Source organism: Lolium rigidum, chromosome 7, assembly GCF_022539505.1.
Source record: "Lolium rigidum isolate FL_2022 chromosome 7, APGP_CSIRO_Lrig_0.1, whole genome shotgun sequence".
Lineage (NCBI taxonomy): Eukaryota > Viridiplantae > Streptophyta > Magnoliopsida > Poales > Poaceae > Lolium > Lolium rigidum.
Genome location: NC_061514.1, coordinates 306,657,608 through 306,674,475, shown reverse-complemented (window position 1 = coordinate 306,674,475; position 16,868 = coordinate 306,657,608). Strand labels below are relative to the sequence as shown.

General features: G+C 48.1%; 2 protein-coding genes across 2 annotated transcripts in view; both read right to left on the bottom strand.

Moving 5' to 3' along the window:
* Positions 1–7,601: 7,601 nt before the first annotated feature.
* LOC124673127 (pre-mRNA-splicing factor CWC22-like) lies at positions 7,602–9,185 on the bottom strand. The gene has a single exon (XM_047209258.1). It carries the CDS (start codon positions 9,183–9,185, stop codon positions 7,602–7,604), a length of 1,584 nt encoding a protein of 527 aa, XP_047065214.1.
* A 5,768-nt stretch (positions 9,186–14,953) lies between these two features.
* The window catches only part of LOC124673125 (lactoylglutathione lyase-like), a 5,876-nt gene continuing 3,961 nt past the window's right edge, over positions 14,954–16,868 (bottom strand). The window contains exons 7-10 of the mRNA XM_047209257.1: positions 16,100–16,166; positions 15,870–15,989; positions 15,243–15,249; positions 14,954–15,155 (exon numbers count right to left, since the gene is read on the bottom strand). Of these exons, the coding sequence (XP_047065213.1) occupies positions 14,954–15,155; positions 15,243–15,249; positions 15,870–15,989; positions 16,100–16,166 (396 nt within the window). The remainder of the gene's footprint in view (positions 15,156–15,242; positions 15,250–15,869; positions 15,990–16,099; positions 16,167–16,868) is intronic.

The window sequence follows — 16,868 nt, the reverse complement described above, 5'->3', positions numbered from 1 at the left end:
CACATATTACATAGAGTACTAGTAGGCTTTGGCGCGGCGGCAGGCCGCGCCTGTGGCGGCATTTTGTTGTTTTTTTTGGAAATGCACTAAATATTTGCATTTGGCCGTTTGCTCTAAATATCGCGAATGTTCGCTAAATATATTAAATCCCGTGGTGGCGTTTTTTGTGTTTTTTTTAAATTGCACTACATATCTGCGTTTTTCTGTTTGCTCTAAATTTCGCGAATGTTTGCTAACTATGTTAAGTTGCTGAAGTACTTTTTTGTGGGAAGTTACGCCGTGCCCCCGTGGCGGCATTTTCCTGCATTTTCCGAAAATGCACTAAATATCAGCGTTTAGCCTTTTGCTCTAAATTTCGTGAATGTTCGGTAAATATATTAATTCCTGTACCGACTTTTTTTCGTTTTTTTTTGGAAATGCACTGAATATTCACACTTGGTCATTTGCTCTAAATGTCGCGAATGTTCGGTAAATATATTAAATCGTGTGGCGGTATTTTGTGTGTTTTTTTTTGAAAATGCACTAATTATCCGCATTTGGCCGTTTGCTCTAAATGTCACGAATTTCAGCGAAATATATTAAATTGTGGAACTACTTTTTTTTGTAAGAATTATCCTCGGAAATTTACTGCGAGAGGGAAAGTACCGGAACTATTCTACTTTTTTTGGGAAGTTACGTCGCGCCCGTGGCGGCATTTTATTCTTTTCTTTTTGAAAATTCACTAAATATTCGGTGTTTGGCCATTTGCTCTAAATGGCCTGAATATTCGGTAAATATATTAAATTGTCCAAGTTATTTTTTGTGGGAAGTTGCGTTGAAGAATTACCGCGAGAGGAGAAAAAAGCACGGCGGCACGCCGTGCCCGTGGCGGCATTTCATTCACTTCTTTGAAAATTCATTAAATATTCGCCATTTGCTCTAAATGGCCCGAATATACGGTAAATACGTTAATTGTCCAAGTTTTTTTGCGGCAAGTTGCATTTAAGAATTACCTCGAGGGCCGGAAAAAAAACGCAGCGGCAGTTTATTCGCTTTTTTGAAAATTCACTAAATATTCACACGTTTGGTTGTTTGTCCTAAATGGATGGAATATTCGGTAAATATATTAAATTATTCAGGTTTTTTTTGCGGGAAGTTGCGTCGAAGAAGTACCCCGGGCAGGAAAAGAAACGCGGCGGCAGTTTATTCGCTTTTTTGAAAATTCACTAAATATTTACCGTTTGGCTGTTTGCTCTAAATGGCCAGAATATTCGGTAAATATATTAAATTATTCAAATTTTTTTTTGCGGGAAGATGCGTTGAAGAAGTACCGCGAGAGGAGGAAAAAAGTCAGCACCGTTCACAGGCATTGGTCCATATGTATAGTTCCAGGTACTGCTCATCGCACTGTGCATCATAAGGCACTGTTCAGCGACTGTACTGTAGCGTCCTATTGAGCACTGTTCACGGTAACCTGTACTGTACAACGAACACTGTACAGCACCGGAACTGTTCATCAGTACTGTTCATCGCTGGGGGCACTGTTTAGCACGGTTCCTGTAGCAGATTGCCTGCGTGTCACGTTTTGTTTGGCAAAAAAATAGCACATGAACAGTGCCAAGTGAAGTGGAGCTGCTCACAGGGCTTGAAAATAGCCAGCTTTTATATAGTGTATAATGAGAGTATTGGAGTACCCCAAAAGATAGCTTTTGTTGTGGAATTGCGTGCTAGGTTGATTCAGGGAGATGGACACGGCTGTCTAGCAACAACATTGCAAAAGTATGCTCGGATCGGACCGAGGCACCATTTATGCTTGCGAATGAGATGTCACATAGCTTGGCTAATGATCATCCTCAAGACTTGGGATGCAAGGGGAAGTATTAAATGCGTTCCCGCAAAGAGCCGCACTGGGTGCATCTCGACTTATGTATCTTTGACTGCCCTCAACATCTACATGATGAGGTTCTCCACCCTTGCGGCATCGGCGGATATGCAAAGTAGATGCCATTATCAGCCAAATGCTAGCGTTGTTTGCTGACAGCCTACCATATTCAGCATGATAGAGTGGCCAGGGTCTGAGGGTCAGTCTGTTGGATGATGTGTATCATTGAGGACGGGAGGAAGGAATAAAAAATATTACAAGCTTAGTGACATATATGTTCCATCTGTTGTGTTGGGCTCTCAACTGATAAGAGGGTTCAATGGAGTTAGATATTGATTGTTATTATCCTATTATAATGTTTTTTCACCCATTTGATACTTGTACGAATTTTGATGTTCAATGCTTTAACTTAAGTTAAAACAGTTAGATTCCAGAGATACAAAGTTAACAAGATAGGTTCAATTTTGCTAGGTTCAGACCTTCAGTCCTATCTGTAACATGACGTCAAATGTGGGAGTTCGATATCCTCTGTTTTCTCCAAAAGAAAAAAAATTCGAAAAGTATCCTCTTAAGCATGAGGTGGAAACCAGACATCTCTTTTGAGCACAAAATGCTGTAATAATATTATTTTAACGTGATTAACAACTTCACATGTCCAAACAAGTCGTTTCTAAGGTATATATTTTAATGTACACAAGAGCGAGGGATAAGAGCATACTTGTGTGATATATATCACTGCTCAAAGCGTACCAACGTCTAGTAAAACCACCTCTACTAAGGTTTTTTGTTTTATTTTTGACACGCCTGCCATCGCCATCATGTACTAGCTAGTGAGGGAAGATGCTCTCGGGTTGTTGCTCACTTTCATGATCTTTTGCTGAACATGAGAATCACTTGAAGAGTTGAAGTGCATGATCAATCAGGTGGCATGGTACAAGAATGTTAATTCCTCTCTTCAACTTAATAGTAGCATGCTTGTCTTGATTTTGGGATTTCTCCTATGCAACTAATGTGCTCGTTTAGTTGTCTGCCAATCGGTTGATAATGGATGTTACATGCGTGTCAAAGCTTAGTGGGTTCACCAAAGCCTTATGATATTTATCCTAGTACTACAAGCACTAAGCACGTCTTAACAATTGCCCATTCTCCATTTATCCCACTGGTAAAAAGTGGATATACTCCACAACAAATTTTATATACTATGGGATCTTTAAATACACCAAAAGGTCGAAGGTGTGAGGTTTTGGTAGCCTCTTGCGGCTGCATGAACGTGTCCTCATCGCACCGTGCCTTTTTTTTTTTGGCTATGCTAGCCCACCACATACTCCATGTGGTCATCCCACTATGCCTTGACTCCCCGGAAAACCTAACCTAGGCATTGTCGATTTGCCGTCCACTTTGTTAGTTGCGAGGTGATTTAGGGCGTGTTTGGTAGCCTAGGCATTTTTTCGCTCCCGGGGTAGACCCTAGGGGGCATAGCCCATTCAAAATGAGCTCCGAGCCATGTTTTCCACTTCGTTTGGTAGCCTGCGAAGGCCACACCCGGTGGACAACTATCTCCTTTTATTTGATAGGTTGCACATAGCCGATATTGGCTCGGCTGATGCAAAGCACTCATGTTTGGTTGCACACATGAGGCTGCTATAGTAACCTCTTGCATTGGAGTGGTGAGGTTACCCGGCAACCATGACTGAATACTAACAATTACCATATTTAGTTCATCAAAAGTGGGTGGTAATAGGCAGCACCATCTTCACTAATAGTTACCCTAATGGCTGATGCACCGTGAGTAAAACAACTATAGCCCGTGATACATCACAAGTTCATCATCTGAGGATGGGCGTCTTGATTTTTTTTGAATGTCGTACTAAACTTGGGTACTTCAGGAAAACATGGTTGCATCTAACTCTTATCCAAGTTAGGGTTAGGGTATTCCATATGAATTGTTTTCATGGTTGACTTTGTCCTGTTGCCAATACAAGTACACTATAGTGAATAATTAAGAAAAGTAAACTAATCATAAAATTAGAAAATGTACATAACTTAAAGTATGGTACAAGTCTGTACTCTAAATATAAACGTACTTAATTTTTTTTTTACAAAAGTAGTACAAAATACAAATATATTCCAAGGACAGGTATATCAAAATCGAAGTACAAAGTGCAAGTAGGCTAAAACGTGAGTACAATTTTTTTTTTTTAAATGAAACAGTGTCTAGGAGGAACTAGAACACTAGTGATATAGTAGAAACGAGACTTGGCATGACAATTCCAAAAATTCCTTTTAGCAGGGATCGAACTCTGTCCGTTGTGGTGCGCCACTGCGACTCCAAACACTGGGCTATGCCCACGCCGAGTAAAAATTACAAAGTGTACTCCTAAATACAAGTAGACAAAAAAAAATGAAAGTAAAAGTACACTAACTTAGAAGTACAAAATACACTAACTGAAAGAACAAGTACATCATCCAAAAACCGAAGTACAAAAACCAAAGGGGTTTGGGGCGCGCCGGACAGAAAATGCGTTCCAGCCGCGTCCCCCAAAGCCCATTTTTGTCCGGCGCGGCCCGATACGGTGTCCGGCGGCCCGAGCCCGTCCCCGTCCCACAGGGGACGCACCGGGGACGCCGGACACACCGAAAAGCGAGGCGAACCGACGCGGGCCCGACCCGTCAGCGGCACAGGGAAAATTCGTCTCACACTCCCGCCAAATCCCGCCGCTCCCGCCAAATCGTGCCTATACCGCCGCGCATTTCAGGCCTCCCAAAACATATCCCGCCGCCGATTCATTTCTCCTATCCCGCCGATTTCTTTCTCCCTCCCGCCGTCCACCCGCCGTCCACCCGCCGCCGCTACCCTCTCCACATGGCGCCGCCGACAGCCCCCAAAAAGATGGCGAAGAAAGCGGCCAAGAAGCCGCCGGGCAATGGGACGAAAGGGGCGAAAACGCCGTTCGCGAGCCGCGGAAGGCGCCGGCTGCGAAGAAGAAGCCTGAAGGATGGACCGACGATCAATGGCAGCAAGATTGCCTGCGCCGGAAGCTATCGACGGCGGAGCGGAAAGGACGGAGGGCGGCGGAGCTGGAGAAGAAGGCTCGGGCGGCGCGCCAGCACCAGCACGTAATGGCCGGGTGTATCGCCGCCACCAACGCGAGCCCATGGAGTACGTCCGTGCCGGTGTACGTTCCGGGAGTGATCTCTCCGTCGCAAGCCGCCTTCTACAACGACGGCCCCTCCGCCACTCCCGGGTGCGTGACGCCTAACTTGTCGCCGCACTACCAGGAAGCGCTGCCGCACGGAGGCTTCAACCCCAACAACCTCTACTCCCCGGCGTACGAGCAGCGCGAGCCAGGACCCGGTCCGGACGGCGACCCTTTCACCGGCCGCAGGGGTCCGCTCGAATACGACGGCGCCGATGCTGAGGAGGACGACGGGGTTGAGGAGGAGGACGACGAGGAAGAGGACGGGGTGGAGGACGACGATGAGGACGAAGAGGGCGGCGAGGAAGAGGACGACGAGGGTGCCGGTGATGATGATCTCGTGGAGGTAGACGCGGACGGCGTGAGGACGAAGAAGAAGAAGAAGAAGGCGTCGGGCACACGAGGCCCGAAGTGGACGCCTCGGAAGATCTTTGTCTGTGCGAGTCGTGGGCGACGGTGAGCCATGACTCCATCATCGGCGCAAACCAAAAAAGCGGGAAGTATTGGGCGAGGATCAAGGCCGAGTTCGATGAGCGCAAGCTGATCAACATCGACTACCAGAAAGTGCCAATGAAGAGGAGCCAGAAGGCAATGTCGACGCGATGGGCCATCATCCAGGCGTCGGTGAACTCCTTCCATGGGTACCATCACGACTTAGAGACCAGAGGCGACAGCGGCGCCGACGTCGCCCAACTGGTACGACTCTTTCTTCCATAATCCGTAGCGCCTACATTGTGTTCGATGAAATGACTCTGCTTCCTTTGGTTAGTTTGATAGGGCCATGGATTTGTACTCGAAGAACTCGGAAGGTCACAAGTCTTTCGTGCTCATGCATTGCTATGGCAAGCTCAAAATGAATGAGAATTGGCGGTTGACGCGCTTGTCGCTGTCCAAGGGGAAGGACGTCATTGATCTGGACGCGCCGCTGGCAACTTCGACAGGGCGTCCTACTGGCAACAAGGTTGCCAAGGCCGCCTTGGCCGACGCTGCGTCATCTGAAAAGACGCAGGCGTCGATCACGAAATGCCTCGCTGACGTCTCCTCGACCTTTATCTCCCGCGACAAGAAGACCGACCAAAGGTGGGCCGAGCTGCTCAAGAGGCAAGAGGAGAAGCTGGAGCTCAAGAAACGCAGGGACGACATGTCCCTCGCCGAGAACGTCGACGGAGGGAATGTCTCCCCGGACGCGAGCGGCGCACAACTTCTTCAAAGGCCAGATCCTCGACGACATCGAAGCCAAAATGGCGGCGGCGGACGCGGCGGCCCCGGCAGCGGCATCGGCGGCAGCGGCAGCGCAGCAAGAGCGAGGCTGACGCGTCTTCTACTCGCTACACCTGCGTCGGCCTCTCGCGCCGGCGACGGAGCAGACGCACCATGCACAGCAACATGCAGATCGCGACGAGGTCATCGTGCTCGACGGGCCTGCGTCGACTCAGGATACGACGCCGTCGCCCAACCCCTTCTTCTAATTTGCATGCACCACCGGTCTGTAATATGATCGCGCGCCTAGTACTTTGATCGCCGCTACTCTGATCGCGACGAATCGGCGGGAACGATCTCTTTTGAATGCATCTATTTGAATTTCTGATTGGGGCGGCGTTTGGGGGACGCGGCTGGGGAGCGACGTCCCCCAAACGCGGCACGAACAAAACACGTCCCCCAAACGCTCGATCCGGCGCGGTTTGGGGGACGTGACTGGAGATGCTCTAATGGCCGAGTAGGTGAATGAGATTTAATAAATCTAAGATGCCTAATTTTCACCAATTCCGTTATTTAAAACCTTAACCTCCTAGATTCACTCCGAATTCAACTCCTAATCCCCCAAATTGGCACCATGTATTTCTCGATCTCGGTGACTTCTCACCTCATACAAGCATAATATAGTTTGATGCACTGCGAACAGAACGATACCAACCAACATAGATCAAAATCTATCTCACTAATATTTATGAGGTCCCATGCATGTTGGAGCTGCGACCGGAGGAACTCGAGCTGTTAGGCATGCGGGAATCACGTGGTAGTTTCTCTCCGTTGTGGGAAATAACGAATAAAGGTAGAGCGAGAATATAAATGTTGTGGGTGGACCCCGTTGGGACGCATCACGCATGATGCGTGCAAGCAGGAGTTCCCCCGGCTGCTAGTTAGGGTTTTCCTTAATTTTTGGTGTAATAGTAATCCTAATTAGCCATTACAACATTAACTTTATAAAAATATCCATTAAGCAACTTATAAAGAGGAGTATGTTAAATGTTTATAAAATGGAATTTTCAAGTTCTTTCAAAAAATTATTATCCTGATCAATCGCATCATGAATAAATACACATCTACCTTATGTCAAAAAAATTGACCAACTTTATATGAAAAATACCAACATATATGATAGTATTAAATTTGTTTATTTATTATAAAACAACACTCTTGAACAAATCTAGTGGTAATAAATTAGCGGCATAAATGATGTTCGAATCAAATTTTAAAATGTTTGACCTAAAACAAGGTCCACTTATTTCGTCGGGAGGGAGTAGCAAAGAATGTCAGAATGGCTAACTACCGGACAACAAGAGCTTCCTCGCAGGTTGAGTCACTCCTTCGAGACCGATCGCCGTGAAGAAATCTATGGCGAACCTCGCGTTCTTGGCAGAGTCCCTCGGGAACAGGGCGTCACGGACCACGGGGTCATCGCCGTCGTTCATCCTCCGGCCGAGCACCCGCACCCCGAGCTGCTCCGCCATCTCCTGGAACAACGTCTTCACCAAGATGCGCGACGACGACGTGGTGTCCTCCTCCGTGACCCTGACGCCGCCCAGCACGCCGCCCCACGGCACGGCGTCGGCGGCCAGCAGCTGCGCGAAGAACCCCGCGGCGGCACGCAGCTCGTCGGTGCCCATGCGGTGCGCCGCCGCGTAGCACCGCGCGAAGCACGCCTCGAAGCCGGCCTGGTACGCCCGGCCGACGCCGCACAGCCGCTGCCCGAGCTCGCCGTAGAACCGCGTCTTGGGCGCCCGCTCCTGCTTGCAGCACTCGACGATCATGCCGCACAGCTCCACCTCCTGGCCATGGCCGGGCCTCACGATGGACAGTAGCTTGTGACCCGCTTCCTCCGCGCCCGCGCTCGACATGATCGTCAGGTAGATCGTCCGCCGGAGGCCCGTCAGGTTCGTCTCCGTCTCGTCCTTGATCGTCACATCCGTGTCTTCATCATCATCATCCCCGTCTTCGGACTCGTCATATTCGTTGTCATCCTCGTCCTGGCCGTCGTCTCCGAGCATGCTTCGTTTGAGGTCATCGTAGGCAGCCTCGTCCTGGAGGAAAGTGCCGCTTGCCACGAACACGTCGAGATGGGTCTCGGGGTCAAGCTGGAGCGAGATCTCGACCTGATGCGTGAACTGATCCTCCTGCTCCACGAGGTCCAGCTCCGGCCGGACAGGCGGGTGGCCCCGGAACCGAGCTCTCCTGACCGCGAACACCCCCTCGATCAAGAACCCGACGCGCTTGTCGACGCCGCCGTCGACGAGGATGCTCCGGAGCCGATCGAACACGGCGTCCACCGCACGGGGGCACGCCTCGCTCAGAGCGGCGCCGCACTCCGTGACGAAGCCCACCGCCACCTCCACGCCATCGTCCGTGGGCTCGGCGAGCAGCATCTCCAGGAGCTCCAGCGCCAGCAGCTCGTGCGCCACGCCCTGGTTCACAAGGTGGGCCACGAACCTCGCCGCGGCCGCCAGCTGTGTCTTGTCGCCGGTGGCGTGGGAGCGACTGAGCCGGATCACGAGACGGACCAGGAGGAGCCGGCCGACGTCCGGGATCTTGGAGTTGACGACCGCAGCGATCGCCGCGAACACGTCGGTGAAGGCCGGGCAGGCCGCCTGCGACCTGAGCAGCGCGCGGCAGAGCAGGCCGCGCCCGCGGACGAGGTTCTCGGCGAGGAGCTCTGGAAGGACGTGGCGGATGTTGGCGGCGGTGGCCTTGTTCACGTGGCCGGTGATGCTGCGTCTCAGCGCGTCCCAGGTCTGGCGCTGGTAGGCTGGGCAGGCCTTGTCGCCGGCGGCGTAGTCGGCCGCCGCTGCTGCCCTAGGCGGCGGGACGTACACGCTCCTGCACTTTGCTGTCGGCCTCGGACGCGCCATTGCGATCGTCTGTGGCGCAAACAAATTCCCCGGCGCTTGCAGCTCCATAGATAGCTGAGGGAGCTCTGAGCTCTGACTTATATAAAGACTGGGTACGTGTACGAGGCGGTGGTGGTACACTTTGAGCTCGAGTCGGTTCAGAGTCCGAGTCGGTTCGGGACTTCACAGCCTTCAAATCTGGCCCTACCATTGCGCTACCCGTTTAACAAATCTGTCCAATTTGTATCTAAATTATAAGATTATTATATTATTTTCTTCAATGAAAAATGAAAATATATATCGAAGCAGAATACAACAACAACAACAACCAAACCTTTCAGTCCCAAACAAGTTGGGGTAGGCTAGAGTTGAAACCCATAAGATCTCGAAGCCAAGTCATATGTTAGAAAAAAAATATTATGTACCCTTAGCAAAAAGAAAAATCCACTCTCTTCTATATTTCTATTATATAGTTGGCTAGAGTTGTTCCATTCATGGTGGGTGGAACATATATCAGAAATTGCTAGACACGCAGGGTGAGTTTGGTTGCTCGCACCATTTTTTTCGCACATGGGAACTTTGTTCTAGGAAAGCCCTGCAGGATAGTGCGACCTTCAATTCACGTTTTGCAATTTGTTTGGATGTCAACAATTCATTTTATGCATCATGGATGATGCCAAGCCTCCGTTGTTTGGTTGCCTACAATTTGTGCTTCAGCTAATCGATCGTCCGTTTGGTACATGCAGTTTCCTGATAGGGCTATCTTGTCGGCTATGTGCTGAGATTACCAAGCAAAGAGAACATTGAACATAATGGGTTTGATAGAATTGACACTCATTCAAGGGCTAATATATAGCACATAATCATTAGGACTAGCATAGTAGTAGCAGTGGATCATAGTCACGATGATAGTGTTGCACCACGAGTTTACGAACAACTGCTCATGATGCATCACAAATTCACCACCCGAGAGGTCAATATATACCACCTCGCATAATATACAGAGTTGGAAACAGTTTTCATCAAGCCTAGCTACTCCCAAAACATACATGATCATCATCAGCACCACAACAAGCACCATCACCACCACCACCACCACCACCCCATCTGAGGCGGCTCCTCACAGGTAATAATACATTAGGACGAAGCGAATGAACTGAAAGAAATGTTAAATTGGTCCGGCCTTGATATGGGCAAAGTACACATCGCCATCCATCACGATTGTTTGTTGTCTCCTCTGCCCTGCGCATATCCTCGAGCCTTTTGAGCTTGAGGACATGAAACCACCTTACTCTCCAATATCTCAAATGGTTGTAGATCTGTTCCGGGTGAACTCGACGCTTAGAGAACTTGCGAACAACATCTGCAACAGCTTTAAGGCCCTTTCACATGAATCATTTATCCATTGGGACCCCATTCTTGATGAACGCAACAACCTTGTTCAAGACGAATGTGGACGGAGCAGCGGGCCATTTCATGATGTTTTTCTTTCGAATTGGGAAGTACCTATCTGGCACGAGCAAATACCGAAGTGGCACCGCCGACAACACGGAGTTCACTGATAAGTCCGACAAGTTTCCCTTGTCCTACAACACAAATAAAAGTACCGTAGTACCAAAACACTGGGAAGCTTCTAAATACTAACAAGATGCACATAGCGAGCACATGCAACATTCTTCCAAGCCATGTGAAGAAGAACAATGTCGCATTGTGAAGTTTTGTTAACCGCTCTTCATTTTATGCTGCCATGTAGGAGTATAAGCGAATTGTTGGTGCAACGAGAAGAACTACACATTTTAGAACCAAACCCTGTACCAACGATTGCGCCTATACATGGACTACACAACAACGGAGATCCAACAACGCAACCAACACTAGCACAAACATTAATCCAAAAAAAAGTACAAGCATAAAAATCCAACCTTTTAAGTAACCTTGCCGTATTTTTTGCAATAAGTAAATGAAGAAGTGAACAAGATGGAATGTACACTCAAAGGGTCTAAGTAAAGAGTATGCACTCCATGCTTCCTCCGCTCCATATTACTTGTCGCTCATTTGGATGTGTCTAGATACATCTAAATCAACGACAAGTAATATGAACGAAGGGAGATACGAGTCTGTTTTTTTTTTTTGTAAAACACAATATTAGCGTGCCTCTTCTTTTCTTTTGGAATTTCTCTCATGCATAGAATGCACTTATGAGCCAGTTTGTTGAACATATAAATTATGTGACTATTCTAGATGTATGGTCTTATGCATGAACGTTAGTTTCACCCAAGTCATATGACTGTCCTAAATATCTATGGTAGCTATCCTGGTAGTATACATAAACACTATGCGCTTGACATTTGACATGTTTATAATCTCTCGTATGAGGGAAAATCATATGTGGGTACATATATACTTCAATGTATTTAGTAGAGTTCGAGATATTGGAGTATACCAAATAGATCAAAATTTTGTGGTTCGGTTGTCTCCTGCAGCATAAGCACGAACTCCGCGGAAGAGCAACCGCCGCTCTCTTCGTCGAGAGACCTACATATACGGTTTCCGACGGCCGACGCCATTCATCTGTTCTCTCCTCACCATCCTCCGTCAACCATGAGCGATCTCTCTTGGCCATCGGACATCGAGGGGAAGCCGCCTGGATGGCGCCATTGGTGGGATAAAGCTGCATCGTCCACCAGCGACGATTCCCCCCCGCCGGCCAGCGAGGACGAATGGGATGACGACGAGGAGGAGGACGAAGAGGCCGAGGAGCAGGCCGAGGAAGAGGAGGAGGAGGACGAAGAGGCTGAGGACGCTGACGAGGAGGACTCAACTTCCTCCGACGAGGAGGTGACGAGCCGGAAGCGTCGCCGCCACGACGATGAGGCGGGGCCATGTAGGAAGAAGAAGTAGTTTAAGTTTGTTTTAAAGTTTTTATATGTAATTTTTATGTTTATTCGAATTATATTCGAAATATATATAATCTGTCTATGTTGCACCACTTGAGAGTTCAAAGCTTTCGTTCGACGAGGGTATTGCCGTAGATCGGGAAGACGAGGGTATTGCCGTACAAACCCAGGCCATTGTCGCCGACAAGTTGGGGCCACCAGACGCGCGGGAAGTTTCCTCGCCGTTTCGCGCGCTTTTGTTTCGTCCGGAGTCCCCGAAAGCTCCCTGGATTACGCCGTCCGGATGGAAAAAAAAACATCGTTCGGGGGCCTCGTCGGGGACGTTTTTTCCATCCGGACGGCGTAATTCGGCCCAGTCGCGCCCCCGGTTCCTCGTTTTCGTCCGGATTTGGGCCTAAATTCATCCGGCGATCCCACGCCATCCCCGGCCCCCCGGGGAGCTTTCGGGGACTCCGGACGAAACAAAAGCGCGCGAAACGGCGAGGAAACTTCCCGCGCGTCTGGTGGCCCCACTTGTCGGCGACAATGGCCTGGGTTTGTACGGCAATACCCTCGTCTTCCCGATCTACGGCAATACCCTCGTCGAACGAAAGCTTTGAACTCTCAAGTGGTGCAACATAGACAGATTATATATATTTCGAATATAATTCAAATAAACATAAAAATTACATATAAAAACTTTAAAACAAACTTAAACTACTTCTTCCTACATGGCCCCGCCTCATCGTCGTGGCGGCGACGCTTCCGGCTCGTCACCTCCTCGTCGGAGGAAGTTGAGTCCTCCTCGTCAGCGTCCTCAGCCTCTTCGTCATCCTCCTCCTGCTGCTCCTCCTCCTCTTCCTCGGCCTCTTCCTTGGCCTGCTCCTCGGCCTCTTCGTCCTCCTCCTCGTCGTCATCCCATTCGTCCTCGCTGGCCGGCGGGGGGAATCGTCGCTGGCCGGCGATGCAGCTTTATCCCACCAATGGCGCCATCCAGGCGGCTTCCCCTCGTTGTCGGTGTCCGATGGCCAAGAGAGATCGCTCATGGTTGACGGAGGATGGTGAGGAGAGAACAGATGAATGGCGTCAGCCGTCGGAAACCGTATATGTAGGTCTATCGACGAAGAGAGCGGCGGTTGCTCTTCCGCGGAGTTCGTGCTCCATTACGGCGGTTCTCGCATCGAGGCCACTTAGACCGTTCCCGACGAGTCGTTTCGGCTCTCCAGACCACTTCGCGACGGTTCAATGCGTCGAGGGAACTCCGACGATTGCCCTTCCCGGTGACTGCGCCGTCGCTATGCACGCGGTGGGTGCGCGTCAATCGGCGACCATGGGCTCGCGGCTGAAAAAATGGGCCTCCCCAGGCCACAAAATACATCCATCCGGCCCTAAATAACGCCGGATTTCGGCCTGGGGAGCCCCAACGGCTGGGGATGCTCTAAGGGTAAATCAGATCAGCATCTGTGACCATAGTGTTCTTCAAGAAATTATGGCAGTCATCAACAATCATCAACAAACTATTTCTACGTCAGCTCTACCTTTATATGTGAGTAGTTTGAATATTGCAAGAGTAAAACTAAACTAGGTTTACAAAACTTCAATGCATATATTTAGATATATCAACTTGTGAAGTGAATCTAGTGAGTAGCAGCAAATATTCCTCCATTCCTAGCAGTAGTTTCACAAGAGACGATAAAATGGTTAAAACAAGCGAAGTAGATATTAGATTTAAAGAAGATCCACCCAGTTGCTTTGCACTATAGCCTATGCCACATTGCAATACTCAACAAACCATATGACAAACAAATTATGAAAGTCATCTGCCAGACTTTAGTCATTTGAAGAAAAGTGGAAAGAACACCTGCACTAACTCATGCCACAAGCTAAGAACTTAACAAAAATTACAAATGCAAAATTTCAGATTATACAAGACAGATTGTGGGAACATGTAATGTCGAATTGGCTGTCTACGAAAATAGGAAGGTGATAAGAATAGCTCAGCAGCTCCACAAAAAGACAAAATCAATCAATAATAGTTTGGGGACAACTATAGTTGGCAGCAATTCATAAAGGTGGGCATCAAAAAAAATTGCATCACCATCAAAAAAATGAAGTACAGGTAACGCCGGATCAAAATGAAGTACATGTAACGCCGGATCAACTCAAGTGACGAAATCAATCAATAGTTCAGGATAACTCTAGCTAACATCAATGCATATGGGTGGGTACCAGCATACAAATGTCAAATCGCCAACCAAAAAAACATGAAGTTCAAACATTGCGGAGTAACTAAAATAATACCACTGTTAACATCCCAGTCTTATGGATACAAGCCACTTAACTAAGTTTCTTGCTTATCCCTTAACATTTACCATCGTTTCTATTGAATTAACACTTCAGTTTGAAGGCCGTATGTGACACCGGTACACCATATCTATACCTAATAATAAAGGTAGTAAGGTTTCTGCCAAAAATTTCGTTCAACTTTAAACTACCCCGAAAGTTGGAGGAAATTACCCACCACTGCCACCGGTAAGTGAACTTAACGTTTGGAGGAGAAAAAGAACTATCCCAATTTTCAACGCCCCGAGCCCATTCTCCTCGCGCAACCGCCACCGATCTACATCGTGTTCGTGTTCTCGTGCTCTCCGTCCCAGTCGAAGCTCAGCGCCAGACATTCCAACTGCCCCCACCGTGTCGCAGCCGAAGCTTAGCGCCGGCCATTCCATCTCCCCCCCCCCCCCCACTGTGTGCTTCTTCCTTCATCCAACCCTCTGCCTCGAGATCCTCCAGCGGCGTCCTCCAAATCGGAGCGGTCGGCGGTGTCGTTCGGAGTAGCGGTGGCGGTGGGATACCGTGCGATGGGGTCGCCGGCAAGGCCGCAAGGGAAGGGGCGTTGATAGAGGCCTCGAGTTAGCGGAGCTCGCAGCGATAGGATGGTCTCCGGCAAAGGCAGGGGCGTGGCAAGGTCGGCCGCTGCTCCCTCCAGCTCCGTTTGTGATGGCCACGCGATGGGACAGAGGTCTGCCGCTCGTCAATCCTCTTTAATGACAGAAGAGGAATTTCCATTCCATTTGTTTCCTGCTTTGCAATCAGGCCAACGATCTGAATATAGCTGTAACAGTTCATGCGGGAGTTCAGTTCAGGAGGCCAAATTATAGATAGCCTAGAACTATATCCCCGTAAATGGATGATAATATACTTGAAAGCTGTTGCGCGGATCACAGATATAATGTTTACATGAGAATTGTGTTTTGTACTGTGGTGGCAAGTATGATTAGAATCCGTGCTTCCCTTAGGAACTACAATATCTTATAGGAATAGCTAGTTAGTTTAATAAATGAATAGGTATGTATTTTAAGTTCACACGTGAAGGAATATGAAGATGACTAACATCATTTCCATTAGATATGAAAAAAAAAAATCAATAAAAACTATACCACTCAAAAGTTAAAAAAAAAAGAAAGGGTTCGAATTGGGCGGCGTCATCGCGCGATGCAAAATGAGGAGGGTAGAGCACGGCGCCATCGACAAAAAGGGGGATGGGGGCTCGGATTTGATCGCGTTTGCATAAAAGAGGCGATGAGTAGGTGGAAGATTACTAGGGGCATCATGGGATTTTTTAAAAAAAAATCTCACCGGTTAGAGATCTAGGTATGGGTTACAGGAGAGAGGCTTAGCTGGGCTTTGGGTCTATGCTGAGCTGCTGTATCCAAGTTTGTTTTAGAAGTAGAAGTGAAGCAATGCTTACAATTCATTTTAACATAAACGATAACAATTTAAATTAGTGTGATACCGTAGCAACGCATTGGTTTTGTGCTAGTAATACTGATGTAAAATATTAGGCGAATAAATTTACCGTCATCTGGTTTTTTCACAAACTCTACCCCAAGACGTTCGAAGTGCTCACATGCCTTATAGACATCATCCACTGTTACCCCTATATGGCCTGAATAAACAAAAATATATAAACAAGTGTTACAGCAGCTAAGAGATTCATGGTTAGTTTAAGCAAAAGCATAAGTAATAAAGTTACATATGAACTTTCCTTGCACATACCGAAACCACGAGGATCTGAGTTCCCATTATGGTAGCCTTTGAATTCACGATCATAAAATGAGTTTAGGTATTAGAGGGCATCAGTATACTAGCCAATGCCTGCCTCATCCGTGGCTTGTGAGCAGAAAACGCGGGGGTCCTGAAAGTGCTTGGAGCCCCCATGTGTGGTTTTGGTAATTAATGACAATCCCTATGGACTAATGTTTGCATTGAGTTATATTTGTAGGAGTTGTCCATAGGCAATGCTTGAACCATATGTTGGCTTCAAGGTTGCAATAAGAAGAAATTGATGAAGGATATCAAGTGTCAAGTATGTCTTGAAGATGAAGATGAAGTGAGCCCTCAAGTTACTTCAAGACATCAACATGATGAAGAATGAAGAAATGAAGTGCAAGTTCAAGATGAGCCATCTCGAAGAGATCCTTTGCTTGAGTCTTGCCATCCATATGGTGATCATGGATATGTGAAGATGCGCCGAAGAAGAAGTTCTCCCATGGTGGATTATGGGGGAGCAATCCACATGGTGGTCATGGATATGTGAAGATGCGCCGAAGAAGAAGCTCTCCCATGGTGGATTATGGGGGAGCAATCCACATGGTGGTCATGGTTATGTGAAGATGCGCTGAAGAAGAAGCTCTCCCATGGTGGATTATGGGGGAGCAATCCACAAGACTTCGTCAAGCAAGCACAAGCAAGAAAGGCGTTCCATCTTGTTGAGGTCAAGATCGTCGTCATCGAGCTCAAGTGGTATGCGCAAGTATAAGGTTTG

What these genes read in the sequence shown, in the direction of transcription:
- LOC124673127 (XM_047209258.1), bottom strand. Translation starts at nt 9,185, where the DNA reads ATGGCGCGTCCGAGGCCGACAGCAAAGTGCAGGAGCGTGTACGTCCCG.